The sequence below is a fragment of the Glycine soja genome, chromosome 7, assembly GCF_004193775.1.
Source record: "Glycine soja cultivar W05 chromosome 7, ASM419377v2, whole genome shotgun sequence".
NCBI lineage: Eukaryota > Viridiplantae > Streptophyta > Magnoliopsida > Fabales > Fabaceae > Glycine > Glycine soja.
This window is the reverse complement of record NC_041008.1, coordinates 15,581,240-15,596,497: the sequence shown is the minus strand read 5'-3', so window position 1 is coordinate 15,596,497 and position 15,258 is coordinate 15,581,240. Positions and strand designations below refer to the sequence as shown.

General features: G+C 36.8%; 1 protein-coding gene and 1 long non-coding RNA gene across 11 annotated transcripts; both read right to left on the bottom strand.

Annotated features, from left to right (window-relative positions):
* Positions 1 to 934: 934 nt before the first annotated feature.
* Positions 935 to 8,713, bottom strand: LOC114418925 (pentatricopeptide repeat-containing protein At5g16420, mitochondrial-like). Of its 8 annotated transcripts, XM_028384489.1 has the most exons (7): positions 8,634 to 8,713; positions 8,433 to 8,538; positions 8,100 to 8,327; positions 2,075 to 5,535; positions 1,866 to 1,953; positions 1,698 to 1,767; positions 935 to 1,601 (listed from the first exon to the last, which is right to left on the bottom strand). In XM_028384489.1, the coding sequence occupies exon 4, from the start codon at positions 3,760 to 3,762 to the stop codon at positions 2,173 to 2,175; it is 1,590 nt and encodes a 529-aa protein (XP_028240290.1). In that variant the 5' UTR covers positions 3,763 to 5,535; positions 8,100 to 8,327; positions 8,433 to 8,538; positions 8,634 to 8,713; the 3' UTR covers positions 935 to 1,601; positions 1,698 to 1,767; positions 1,866 to 1,953; positions 2,075 to 2,172. The 8 variants fall into 8 exon arrangements, with proteins under 8 accessions (XP_028240290.1, XP_028240285.1, XP_028240283.1 ...); XM_028384484.1 differs by having other exon boundaries at positions 1,866 to 5,535; positions 8,100 to 8,343; XM_028384482.1 differs by having other exon boundaries at positions 1,866 to 5,535.
* A 120-nt stretch (positions 8,714 to 8,833) lies between these two features.
* Positions 8,834 to 13,308, bottom strand: LOC114418927. 3 transcript variants are annotated; one of them, XR_003668132.1, is made up of 7 exons: positions 12,987 to 13,308; positions 12,552 to 12,906; positions 12,166 to 12,295; positions 11,402 to 11,455; positions 11,213 to 11,302; positions 9,806 to 9,928; positions 8,834 to 8,889 (listed from the first exon to the last, which is right to left on the bottom strand). It is a non-coding gene; the product is annotated as an uncharacterized LOC114418927 (long non-coding RNA). The 3 variants fall into 3 exon arrangements; XR_003668131.1 differs by having other exon boundaries at positions 11,213 to 11,305; positions 12,166 to 12,906; XR_003668130.1 differs by having other exon boundaries at positions 12,166 to 12,906.
* Between the last annotated feature and the right edge of the window lie 1,950 nt (positions 13,309 to 15,258).

Here is a 15,258-nt window from a genome sequence, read left to right as displayed (position 1 = left end):
AAATTGAAATTGAGGGATCAATGTAAATGATTACTGAAAGGGATCATGTAATCTCTAAAATTTAAATTTTAAGGACGCGAATTTATAAAAAATATATATTATTACATTATACCTAACAGGTAAAAAATGTTCTATGAAAATTTCAAAATTGGCTCAAATGTGCATTTCAAAGAATGCAGAAAATTTAAAAGATATTTGTGGTGAAAAAATCAATTTGTTCTTTTGGTTAAAATTACGATTTTGTTTAGTCAATCCTCTATTTTCACACACACACACACATATATATAAAAGAAACAAATGTCAGTAACACTTTTTTTTAACATGTGATTAATTGAAATTTTTAAAAAATTACCTGATTTAATCTTGAGACTTACAAAAATTAATAATTTTTAATAAATTTTAACTAGCGCTCGTATGCCTCCCTTCCCTGAGAGGTACTAAAAAGATAGGACTAAGACCGAAAAAATAAAATTTATCAAAAATCAAAAACAATTTTAGGAACCAAAACCAAACATTATTATTGTATAAGGACTAAGAAATTCATTAAAACTACCAAAATTGTCTAAATGATATAATCCACCGGCCATACAATATCAAAATGTCAAAAAAATAATCCAGGTAAAATCATGTGCTGGTGTGGAACAAGGACTCAATTTTGATCATATGACACTATTAATTTTTCAGGTTAAAATCTCATCATAACAATGTCGCATCATATGATAGGGAAAAAAATTACATCAGTATCAAATTTAAACTCTTGAACAAAAAGTTGTAAACTCCTACAAAACCCGGAAAAAAAGAGAGCCCAAGAGATTATTTATTAGTAACAATGTCGCCTTGATTTAAATACTGGAGTACTATAACAATATACAAGCATTATATAGAACATTTAATTTTAAATATAACGTAAAGTAAAACAAATAAAATTTGAGGGTGGATACATTCCTACTTATTGAGGACATTGCATAGGTTATTATAAACCCTTGGGTATGTCTTCAATTCCTACCGATAAAAAAAAAGCACTTTACAAATAAGCTTACTTCTAAAAAGCTTTTTCCATGAGGATCATCAAATTAATGTAAAGAAAGACCTGGACTTGACAAAATATTTGCAAGTCACAGCTACAACAGAGCAACTGTATTACATATTCAGGCAAAAGCACTCGATGATAGGCTAAACCATAGGGCAGCATGAGAAAAGAAATAAAGAATACTAACATTTTTCTTCTGGTGTCACTTTTCTATTACCTATATTTACATCATTCCTAATGCTAGTGTAACACTACCAACTGCCAGTCCAGAAACCATTTGAATCACTTGTAATTGCCATCATTCTCCAACAGGTTTACAAGCAAGCCAAGAATAGCATCAACAAGAAAGTCTAGCTCACAGCCTCACAGTGGCCTATCATAGCTGCAACTTACTAGGAAACCAACTAAGAGGCGACTCATTTTTACATACATTTTTGGAAATGGAAAATACAAACAGTTCTAGAGTTGAACCATCCAATGATTTGAATATCTTTCACTAGTACAACTTCAAACAGAACACAGACTCACTCAACAAGCAGTAATGGAATGAAACTTGTCAAACATTTGGAACCTGTAAAATCAAGTTATTAAACAACTCAGGCTCAATTTCCCAAACCCATATCATTCTTTAAGCATGTCACAAAAGAAATCATGTAATGCAACATACCAAAACATTCATCAATTCCCTTTGTTTAGTCATCCATTTCCAGTCTTGGGCAGACTACAAAAGAAATAACCTGCAATTCAATGCAAACAGATGAATTAGAGATTGAAAATACGAATGCCACAATTCGGAAATAGACAGAAGTAATTGAAATAACGACAGATTACTCACTCATGTCACCATGTTATCATAGTCAACCTTCCATAAGTTACAATTAAACTTTGTAACAAACTTGGTGTCAATGTGCAGCTATAATGGTCTGCCATTATAATCAGACAAATTGTGCACAAAATTCCAGTAAGAAAATGGTCCCTGATCAATTGATTAACACTTTCAAGTTTACTAACTGGAGAGTATACAACATATAAGAATGACTTTACATTGGATAAACAGTGCCCAGCATTCAATCCCCTTTTGTCATCACCTTCGGACCTTCCAAAGATCAGACACGACAGCATATCCCAAAGAATTTCCATCATCACACCGCATTCTCTGTTAATATCCTATCAAGCTCAGAAGCATTGCCATCTAAATTACCCACAACAAGTTTTAAGAAAAGATCCCACCATTCACCGTCAACTCCAGTCGTCATGGCCAACAAAACTACCTTGTCAATTTCCTCTTTCTTTCCTCCTGAAAGAGAAATCCCATCAACCAATATTGAGAATGTCGACTTGTTAGGCAAGCATCCACTCTCCACCATCTCCTCCAGCACCCTGATAGCCTCCTTCACATCCCCAACCTTACAAAACCCTTTCATCAACACATTATAAGTAAAAGCATTCGGAACACGGCCCTTCTCCACCATCTCATCCCACAGCCTCCCCGCCTCGCAAAGCTGTCCTCTCTCGCACATCCCCGCAATCAGCGTGTTATACGTCATCAAACTCGCAACCTCCCCTTTCTCCAGCTCATCCAACACGCCCCTCGCCTCCACCACCTTCCCCTCCTTGCAAAGCCAATGCACGATCGTACTCACCACCGCGCCACCGACCCTCCACCCCTTCCTCACCACCCCCCTCCACACCTCGCAAGCCCTCTCCACACTCCCCTCCTCACACAACAAATCAACCACCTTACAACACAACACTGAACTCGGCACAAGCCCCTTCTCAACCATATCCTCGAGCAAATTCACCGCCTCCCCTGGCTTCCTCCCTTTACAATAAGCCTCAATCATAACACCATAAGTAACCTCACTAGGTTGAACCCTATTCTCTTCCATCAAATCCATCATCCTAATTGCATCCACCAACTTCCCCAATCTACAAAACCCACTCATCAAAACAGTGTAAGAGGTTACATCAGGCATCCACCCTTTATCCAAAATCTCACCAAAAACCCTCATAGCACTCTCCATATCACCCTTAAACACAAACCCACCCAACACAGTGCTGTAACTAACCACATTGGGAACCAAACCCATCAAACTCATTTCATCCAAAACCCTAACAGCGACATCAACCTCGTTCCTCTTACACAGCGCCTTGAGCAGAATGTTGCAGCTAACAACGTTCGGCACAAGCCTGAATTTCTCGGTGGAACTTTTAAACACGGAATGCGCCAAACGGTGTCGTTTGTTCTGGACGAGCGCGTTGAGGAGAGCGTTGAGGGACCTGACGCCGAGGGGTTGGAATTTGAGGAAGATGCGGAGGGCGGAGAGGGGTTTTCCGGCGAGGCCGTAGGCGCGGATAAGGGTGGTGAGAGGGGGCTCCGGCGGGGGGTTGGGGAGGTGCGTGAGGAGGGATTCGAGGTGGTAGAAGCGACGGGCGCGTGAGAGTTTGAGGAAGAGCGCGTGGAGGGGCTGGGGCGCGTGGGAGAGGGAGGGGTGGGCGTGGTGAAAGATTTGGAGGGAGAGGTCGGGGTCGTGCTGGCGAGAGATGAGGGAGGCCAGGTTGTGGGGGGTGAGGCGGCGGGGCCAGGGGTAGATTGGGGGCTGAATTCTGAAGGACGAAGAGGGGAGGGCGGCGGCGGCGGGGACGCTGTTGGCGGTGATGGCGGCAGCGGCCGCGGTGGAGAATGGGTGGAGTTTGCGCCGGGGAGGGCGTGAGAGTATGGAGTGGAGCATTTGGCAAATACCAACTGGCAACAACAAAACGAAGTGTGAACTGAACTCTGAAGTCAATCTCAGTTATGCTCTTTTTTTTGGAAAACAGCCATGGTTGATGCCGTCACAAATTTAGTCTTTAAAAAATCAAATTAGTCTTGTTTGTGAGAATAATTTATCATTAAGGTGTATAGTTGAATGATTAATTTGATAATAAGTTTATTTTTTAAAGATTAATGTGTTACGACTAATTTGTCGAACGTTTTGTGCATCCTGAAATTAAATTTGTATTCTTTCATTTTTAAGGAACTATTCTGTCAAACTAAATATTTATTGAAAGAAAAGCTACTGGCACAACATGCCCTTTTCATTACGGTTGCATTTATTGGGAGATTTTGTAGTTGCTAATAGAGCATCAATATTGTAATTCACAAAAATCGAGCGTGCTGCATCAGGGATCAATAATTTTTTTTACAAACTTAAGAAGAAACTAACAAATCAATTATACAGTTAGTTATATAACAATTGAATCACTTGATCAAGGGGACACTTCGTGCTGCATGGATCTTAGCCTCTTACTATCTATAGACTGTAGAACCCATGTCATACAAGTGAATAAGATGATCTCCCCAGCATATTCTCTAATTCTAACTCAATCAATTGAAGCAAAATTCATGCAACGGACATAAATGAGAGGATATTCCTTCATGAACTTCGACCAAGGAAGATCCGAGATAAAAGTTGCAATAAAAAATGGGGCTCATAGCTTTATTTTTATATTCAGGTGAAATTCATATTGTGGCAAGTGGGGCTGCAAGGAAAAGAAGAGCAGTAAATGCGCTTTACTGCTTCTCGGTCAAAGTACCAATCACCAACGGATTCAGCAATGGTCTGCTTCAGAGGCAAGGCAACAACAGTGGATCAACCACAATGGATTATATGTGGTAATGTTAATTTGTTATCAAGAAGTAATGCATTGTATGGCCCAAGCATATTGCTAAATTAGCTAGAGTTGCTACATCGACACCAAATCTAGTATTGAATGAGTAAGGATCTTCGTATTCTAATGGACAGATGTGGATAAAGAAGCTATTCCACGAGTACCCAATTAAGTTTGGTACTTTAAATATCAGTACATTGACAAACCAATGGAGGTGATGGACACCATGATTCAGAGAAAAATTAGCATCATGTGTCCAAGAATTAAGTTCCTGCAACTCAAGGATGACAAATATGACAGAGAACTATAGAAGGATAGACAAATGTTCAAATAGTAGGCTCTAAGGCTAAGGAAGGTAGCTACCTAGGTAAAGCCTCCCCTATATGAAAAAGAAATGATCAAAAGCATTTCATCAAAATTCTCAGACATCATTATCGTGGGAAAAAGGTACAAACAGGCATGAGTGTGAAAATGACCTACAGTTCTGGCAGGAGTGTTAACCGTAAATATCCATTGAAGTTGATGAAGAAGAAAGGGAGATTAACTATGTAGCTTATTAACAAAGAATGGTCCCTCAATGAAAACCCCACTACAGGCCCAATTATCCTCGATAAATATTCCCTACTTACCGTGTCTCGTACATCACAACTGTCGCATGAACTCCTTACCCTCAACCCTACAACCCAAACACACCATATCAAACACCTCCACCTGTCCAACTGAATCCACCTACTGCACTACAACCCCAACCATGGTTCCAACCCAAACCAAGCAAGACCCCACCCCAACCCCCAATAACCAAGATAAGAAGCCACCCACTCGATCAAATCTTGATGACTTAAAAGGGAATACACCTACACCCACAACACACACACACACACAAATGAGAATGTTAAGATGTATGTGTGACCACACAAGAAAGAACATGATACAAAATTAGTGTATACGAGGAGATATTGGTGTGACACCTATCGAGAAGACGATAAAAAAACAGTGGAAGTGATTTGGACATATGTAAAGAAGGCAACTGGAAGCAGTTATGAGAAAAGTAGATAATATGGTGTATTATTGTATTTTAAACTAGGTAGTTAAAAGTGTTGTGTTAGCAGAATGCAATAGCCTTTTTTTGACCATGTGTGACGCGATAACTGGGTGTGACACAGTTTTGCAAACATGATGGGTGTAGAAACTATTAGTTGCGAGTTCACACTAGTTGCTCATATGCAGGCACAATTGCAAAATCGAAGAAAATGGAATTAATCCCTTTTCACATTGTTCCAGAGTTCTGTTTGTTTTTTAATCTTTTAAACCTTTTCAATTGTGCCCCTCCCCTCTCAATTTAACCATTCTTCTCCTATTTCTTCTCAACATTATTTTCAGCTCTTTACTTTTTCTCTATGATCTCTTATTTCTTTTTACCATGGCACCATCTCAACCACCAAGTGAACAACCAATTCTTGGAAGCATTGCTTCATCAACCGGTTCAGCCTATATAGGTGACAACCTTGATATCGTTTGGGAATGGAATTCCCTAAAGGACATAAACAATAAAAAGGCTGTCATTTGTGATTTTTGTTTGAAGACTACAATGGGTGGAATAACTAGAGCCAAGAGACACCAAATGGGGATGAAGGGAGATGTTGGTGTTTGCCAAAAAAATCTCACTTGAAATCGAGCTCAAAATCAAGGAAGCTTATGAGAAGAAGAAGGTTGTAAATAATGCGGCATTTGGGGTGGAAAAAGATGATGATGAGGTAGAAGCATTGGAAGAAACTAACAATATAAGGGCTGGAAAAAGACCTGCAGCAGCAGGTTCTACCGTTGCATTTGCTGTCAAGGGAGATACAGGGAATGATCATATGGATTTGCATACACTTAAAAGTCCAGAAGCATCAAATAAACTCACAGGTGCAATGGCTAAAAGAAAAACAGCATACAAGATACTTGTATTAAAGAAGCAATCTTGTATTCTTCTATAGGAATTTCCTATAGGAATGGTTCTAGCCCTTTCTTCTTTAACACAAGCATACCGTATGTTTGTTTCCTTTTAGCCATTGTGAGTTTGTTTGATGCTTCTGAACTTTTAAGCATATGCAAATCCATCTGGTCTTTCACATTATTTCTCTTGGCAGCAGGAGCAAGGTTAGAATCTGTTGAAGCAAATCTTTTTCCAACCCTTACGTAGTAAATTTCTTCCAATGCTTCTACCTCATCATCATCACCTTTTTCCAGCCCAACTGCTACATCATTTACAACCTTATTTTTCTCAGAAGCTTCCTTGATTTTGAGTTTGATTTCAAGTGGGACTTTTTGGCATGCACCAAATCCCCCTTCACCCCTATTTAGTGTCTCATAGCTCTAGTTATTCAATTGAAAAACTTTAAAAAATTAAAAAATTAAAAAACACAGAAACCCAAAATGGTGTTAAAAGGGACGAATTCCATTTTCTTCCTTGATGTTGCAATTGCACCTGTGTATGTGCACAATTGTTGTGATCTGGCTGCAAATAAGAGACGAATTTGATTTTCTTCTCTAATGCTGCAAATGTGTCTACGTATGCGCGCAACTACTACAAACTCGTCACAAATAGTGGTCACACCCACCACTTCACAAACTCATGCCACACCCAATTATCAAGTCACACATGGTCAAAAAACGCTACCGCATTTTGCTATTCTATGCTAACACAACGCTTTTAACTACCTAGGTCATAATCATAATATTAATGGCTTTATAGTGTTTATAAATGGAAACATAATTACCCGAGTGTGTTTGGATGGAGAAATTTAAAATTTTGAGAAATTTTAAATTCTAAGAAGTTCAAATACTTCAATTGAAATTCTTTTATTTTCAAAATTTTGTGTTTGGATAAAAAAAATTAAAATTATGAGGATGAAAAAAATGAATGAAAAAAAAAAGAGAAAATATGATTGGTGTACTAACTATACGTGTGTTCCTCTATGCTCATACCCGATCGATATTTTAGGAGCTCAGACGGTGTTTCTTGAAGAAGATTGTAAGAAGAGAATTTCAATTTCTCACGTTTTAGAAGGAAATTGAAATTCCAGATTTTTAGTTGTTTAAAATTCTGTTTTAAAATTCCAAAATTTTAAATTCTTCATAAAAAGCATCCAAACAATGAATTCTAAATAACAGAAATTTAAATTCTCTAATAAATTACTTTCCTCGGTTAAAATTCTCTATCCAAACGCACTCTAAAGTGCTTCTTATTTCTATTCACAATTCTTTCTAATGCAATAATATTATGATTTACCAACTTTATGTGAAGTGCCAAAACTATGGTTACCTTATCGTTTATTTTAGGACAGTTGGGTGAATTCTATGTCTTGAGTATTTAACTATTTATATAACTTATACTATCTACACAACTTATGTTAGGTGCCAAAACTATGGTTACCTTATCATTTGTTTTAGGAGAGTTGGGTGAATGCCAGGTCACATCCATCTCAGGCAATGGACAAAGCAGGAATCTATAAACATTCCAATCTCCTTTCATTGTTGGAATTCATTCACAGCCTTCAGCAAAGAGCCACCGTAACCAAACAATGATAATTTCCCAAGTTATCCCATGCCTCAGCGTGGCTACTACATTTAGGTTCCAGGTTAGATCATCATTAATCAATATCTGCAGTATTCCAAATCTAATCCAATTGAAGGCTTACAGAAGTTAACAAACCAAGAGTACAACAACATATCCAGAAACTATTTGGTAGCTATAGTGTTTACTTACTTTCAAGTTTATCAATCATGTTAGCATTACAATTGCGAATGTTCAGTCTGTACCTTTGCCAGTGACCATCAGGATCGGATCCTTGAGGCACCAAAATATTGCGTATCTAAATACATTTTAATTTGCATCAAATATCTGTCACAGAAAAATTAGACAAAAAATGTTTTATGACAATGAAACATGCATACTAAGGGAGCTTACCTGCCAGAAATCATAAGCTGGATGAACAAGGAACAGTGGAGTCTTTATGTTTTTAACAATTTCTGATGGAAAGAGACACTGCATTACAAATACACAGTTGGTTGTTCTTTAGTGGAAATATACGAACCAACTAACCAAATTTTACAGTTACAAATTATATCAAAGGGTGAGGCAGCGAGATTTGAGAAACTAAAAAACCTGCCTTATATGGTTCCATTTTAGCAATGCAATCTTTGTGCAAACTTTTTGCAAGACCCTAACAACAAGATATGCGAATATTATATAATTAACTGAAAAAATCACATTGTACTTTTTTTTACTTACAGTAATAAACTTAACAGAGAAGTATAATTGTAGTTCATTAAAGAAATATTGTTATAAATATATAAGCAAGCACAACATTACCTGAAGCTGGACAACATCATGATAGAAAGATCTTATTGTACTGTTTCCACTAACATCCTTCTTGAAATTTATAGAATAAAGATTATACTAATTATTTTACTTAGTAACACATAACATGAGAGATGGTGAACAAGCCATGTACAGGTACAAATCAGAAGTGAATGCACCAAATGCATGGTTTTTCAAATCCAGTAGCAGATAATGAAACTCAAGTCAATTACTAGTCACAACTTTTTTTGTCAAGCAACATCATCCTATGATGACCCATTGTGTAATAAAATAAAAGGACTTTTGGTAACTTTCAGTTTACATTTTACAGTTTAAAGGACGGCCTGAACTGGTACAGGGAGAAGTTGCTTGTCACGCCTGAGAAAACGCATGTGTGTGAGCTTTTTAATGTGTCGTCAACTGGTTTGTGTAAATTGGCAGACGGTGATCCTAACCACGGGGTTGGCTACTGGAAAGGTTTCCGGAGGAGTGACGGGGGCCAGCAGTGGCCAGAAAACTTATCAAAATTTTGCCACCGGGGACAGTGGGTCCTCACGGTTTTCGAAATGCCTCTGTCAGACTCTGGATTACATGTTAAAAAAGGGAATGGACCGAAATCATGTGCATGGAGCTGATTTATATAGGCTAATTATATTAATTACACAAAATGAGAGGATATTCAGTTTCCTCTAAATTAGATAATATATCCCTATAAAATTTCTATATAATAAATGCAGGATATTTTCTTATTTTCAATAGATATGTTGAGAGAAACCTACTCATCTAGGAAGAATCCTGCATCGGCAAGACACTCGACAGTTGCTTCCTTTGGAAGTACTTGTCGGAAATTATCAGTGTATAAGAGTTGCCAATCCTCCAGCAGAGCATCCTGAAAGCAAAGCCTACAAAAGTAGCCTTATCAATCATCAAATGCTAACAAGTTTTACATCAAGGCTAATGCATCATAATACATAAACAGTGCATTATTTCAATAGCATATAATCTAGTGTCTGGAGTGACATATATCTGGCCATTTAGAATTCAACTAATGTCAAAAGAAGACAAAAGAACTAAAAATGCAGAAATTCCTTTCACACCTGAAACTGCACTTGTTCAAATCCATAAGCTCAGATTTAATCTTTCACACTACCATCTATGCTTATTGCTCAAGTTCATTTACAATAAAGGACACTACTTTCTTGTGTTAACCAAATCAAGAAATAATCAAAGTAAAGAGAAGTTCTTTGATTATAAACTAATAGAAAGATTATGATAGCAGACCCTCAATTAAAAGGATGTAACTAGAAAAAATACAAAGGAGTGTGATAATCAACCTCTGATTAAGGAAGTTTATAGGAAAAGGAATAGGCTAGGCCAAATAGAATTCATGCCTTAAAAGCAATTTTCCTTGTGAGCTGTGACAAAATGTTACAGTTGGTTAGCCAACTAAGTAATGACTACAGAGGTTAGTTAACAAACTAGGGTGAAGATTGTTATAAAAGGCAGGGAAACTCCAAGAGGGGCATCAGAATTGTTTGGGAAAATTGTGGATGGAGAGTCCAGACCTCTCAAAAGTCTAGGTAGTATCTGATCCAGTTCTATTAGAGTGCAGGGAATTAAGGTAGTTAGTTAATGTTGTTGTGTTGGCAATAAGATGTAAAAATGATTATTTGTGCTGTCAATTACTGTTAGTTAGTTGAAAAGACTTCAAAAATAAGAGACACACGGAGGACAAAAAAAATAATCTTTTTGGATGATTATCAAGAAAGGCGAGGAGAGGAAGGACTTCCTGGATGTAGAGTTCTTTTTGTACATTGTCACTCTTCTATCTCTGTCCTGTGAGATCTCTGATTGAGGTCTTGAGAACAGAATTCAAATGATAAAATCTTTATATTTTTCTAGTTTTCTTCATCTATTTCTGATCCAGTTCAATCAGAATAATTTCATAATGTCTTTCATTGTTTCACATGCATCAGCTGAGGATAATAAGTGCGCAACAAACGTAATATCCGCCAAACTGATCCATACCTTTAATGTTTACAGTGCAAGTGATAAAATTGAGCAGAGGACTGACAGCCAGATATTATTGTATCCATGTTGATAAGCATTATTATTATTATTTGTTTGTAACAATCTCAGAAAATTTTAAAAGATATCTTAGATTGTCATTGTGGTAAAAGTATAACCTGCTTTGCTTTAGACAGGCCAGTTGATAAGAGTTCATCCATAATAGTTTTCCATATGACCTAGCCTCTGAAGAACAACCCACTTCCTCTCTGCTATATAAAATAATTTTAAAAAAATACATCAACATAAACCCAAATGAGTAAAAGTTATGAACAACCACCAGTGCCAAACATAAAATCAATCCTAACCTCACTCTCTGGATGACCGGCAAAAGATGCGCCGCCACAGTAGTGTATCTTCACCTTGTTCCAGTTAAAGAAATTTGAATAAGTTTGACACATCATATGAAGTAACATCACTTATTCAATATAACTGACTGTCTATCTATATTTACCTACATACATTCACACATCCTACACCAGCACAAACCACACAACTGCCAGATATGCAAATCCAATGGTGTTGGGTATGTAATTATGCAGGTTTGGGGGAAAATGTCACCAAAACAATCAATCATCAATATTACAACAGTAGTAATCTATTCTACAATTTCTCTAATGATATAATCCACAGAACCCATAATACCAAAACAAGAATAATGACAAGTTACTAGGTCAATGTAAAACATTGTCACCGTATCATTCAATCATGACAACATAGCAGCACATGATTGGATGATAGTAGAAAAATGTCTTACAAAATGGTGCATTTAATTTAAACTCTTAAAACAAAAAACCACAAATTCCTACAACAATGGGGTAAACAAAGAGAGAAAGATAGCAAGATATTGCTGACTAGCATCAACTATCAAGGTAGGGTGTGATAGAGGCAGTTAAGTGTTATGTTTACAGTGGATAAGCCAAGGGGTTTAAATTGCAAGTTGCAACAGTGGCAGGGACCTCAAAAACCTTGATATAGCTCAAAAACTCACACAGATGCAACCGCAATAATGGGATTTAAAAGTTAAAACCATGATATATAAGCATGTTACAGTCATTTACAGAGAACTTACCAGTGTTCTGAGCAGGGTCAGAGCTCAATATTCCTGAAAAAGGAATAAGCTTCTCCATATGATTGGAAGACCCCAAATGAGTGAATTTTCACTGATGACATGAAAGTATCGAATTGCACCACCTTCCTCCCTGCACACACAATCGAAACCAGGTCAATAATATTTTCGAGAGGAACACAACCTATAAAATTCATTGGAATTGGAATCTATAAAATTACGAGCTAAACTTATTAAATAAGAAGTGAGAATTGCAAAATCTTATGATTTTCAATAGATTTCAATCCTCGATAATAAAGAATGTGTTTAAAAGAGTATGTCAGAAAGAGTTTGTTTTTTTAATATTTATAGGAATGAAAGACAGGTATAAGGAATTTACAAAAACTCACCCCCATCCAACCAACTGAACTATACCCTATTAGTAGAAAGAGAAATTATTACGCGTGTCTATAGTTCCAGCTAATTTCTATGTGTCTTTCAAATTTACAAGAGATAGTTAATAAAACTCAATTATGAGTTACAGAGTTACATAGAGATTATCTGGGACTATGGAAATGGAAGTTTGGGACTACGTAATAATTTCAAGTATTGGAGAGTGTGTTACTAGCATTTCTCCATTTTAGAAACCAAACTCATTTTTAACAACAAGGGAGCCAGAAACCCCAATGTGGATCAGCCAATTGCGGGATCCGGATCCGAACCGGCTTCGGAAATGGTAACCAGGGGCGCTCCCGTCCAAGCATACTGCACATACGGGAAAATGAGGATTCAGTCAAAAAGAAAAAAGGATGGAGGCGCGTGGGTGTGTTTGGAATGGAACATACGCGCAAGCGTTTGGTTGGCGTTGCGGAGGAGGGTTAACGGAATGAGGTTGGAGTAACGGGAACGTGAATCCAAGTGGGAGAAGAGAAGGAGAGAGAAGAGGACGAGGAAGATGAATGCGGCGATTGCGTAGTACTTGGAGGACCAAATTCTGAGGGCGCGAAGATGCAAATTGGGAACGGTTAGAGCGGAAGAAGAAGAAGAAGACGAAGACGATGAAGGCATTGCGTTGTTGTCGGAGGAGAATGAATGGAGAGAGGGACACTGCAGGAGTGAATTCAAGTAGTCCGAGTCAACACAATGAAGATGTTTATTTGTTTGTTGTTCAACGTGCTCTAAATCTAATGCTAGATTATTTGTTATTATAGTTGATTTAACTATGTTTAGTCTATAAATTTTTTCAAATTTTATATTTTAGCCCTAAAGTCCTTGTCGTCCATTTGTGCACTTAGTGGATAATGTGATGGTAATTTTATTATATTTTTTACTGGTTAGTTTTTTCTGCAGTAGAAAATCGTCAAAAATTGCCATGTTAAATTTTGTAAAGCACATAAAACAATTTCCGACGGTTTAAACCGTGGGAATTTGCTTTCACCTTTTTCAGATTTCATGCATTTTTAATTTATTTTTTAAAATATGTTTTCTTGTCTGGTTTATCAATGGTTGGTAAAGACTTATTCAATATAAACCAAATGAAAATCTTAATGTAGTGCAAAACCATCATCTTCCAAATCCATGAAAATAGTGCAATTCAACTCTATTGTCTAAGCTCCAATTATATTTAGGATTTGTCAAATAACAATTGCTTTGAGCTTCTATCATGGTATCCTCAATTTCCTCGTGCAATATTTTATGATATCTAGCAATCCAATATTGAATAAAAACGGTAACAAGAAAAACAGTAACAAGCAATACAATTCCAACAACCTTCCATTATAATGTCTCAAATACGATGATGGTGTTAAGACAAAATTCTTCCAAAAACTAATATTTTAATGATGATAAACTACTAGAAACAAATAAAGTGATTGAACTTAGTTATTAATGATTATTTTGAGTGTACTTTATTACGATATGACATATTCATGAAGATAACATATGTGTGAAGTATATACTTGCAGAGGAAAATTTTCATTATATAGATTCTGCAATCAAAAGCAATATTGCTAGAAGGAGAATTATTCAGAAGTTGAAAAGGTAGTCTTGTTTTACCGGTCAAAGTGTATGTCAGAGTTGTGTATGATTATAAAAATGATGATGCTAATAACTTGAGTCAAAGGATATGTATTAAAAGCTACACATGGTGATAGGAAAAGAACCATGAGCCAATAAGATACTATTGTGGACATTAATAAAAGGCCCAAATGGAAAATCACTCCACCAAAGCATCTAGAAGATTATGTCTGAGGAAGACCTAACCAATTATGTCAGGAGGAATGTTGTGTTGGCACTGTAGTATTGGTTGGCTCAGATTTTAAGAATATTATTGTCTACCATTCAAATTTTGTTATTTGTCATTTTCTACATTTTGTTATTGTCAGCATCTATGTTATGTGTGTGTGCGTGTGTGCGTGTGCTCTATAACTGATTCTACTCGTTCCAAGTCCAATATGAACCGCATCGAAGAGGTTATAACGAAACTCACCTCCAATCAATTCACCATCATCGCCACTCAAAACACCATGACCACAAAAATTGATGAACTTCTTCAAAAAATGGCCTATCTCGAAACTAGTCAACATTTTCCTACCTTTTCTTCTACAAACCCACATTTCTCTTATGTATATCTAGCTCTATACTATGAGATTGATTTTGGGAGCACCTGGAACCGATTGCTAAGCATGTTCAGTACCGTGGAAACTCTTCATTCATCATCACCAACTTCAAGTCATGCTATACTTGGAAATGATATTGGCACCGATATAAATGCTCTGAGAAACCAAAGTGAAATGAAGAAGATTCAAGTTGCACAAGTGAAAATCTAAGGCGTGAAGAAGTAGCTCTATTTTCTTTCGATGACTCTGATTCTGATCTATGTTGCGCGCCTCATACAGTTTTGGAAATGAAGATTTTTTTTCCTATTGCTATCCCTAGTGCCTTACAACCAATTTTAGAATGAGCATCATTATCTAAGAAATTAACTCATCTTTGCCCTTCCACCAAAAAGCTCAAAGCCCATTATATCAAGATGGAACCATTTCGGCAAAACCACATTGACATTCAATTGTTATGCAATGATGAAACTCCCTACTCTTATGTTTGTGCCTTGTGGTT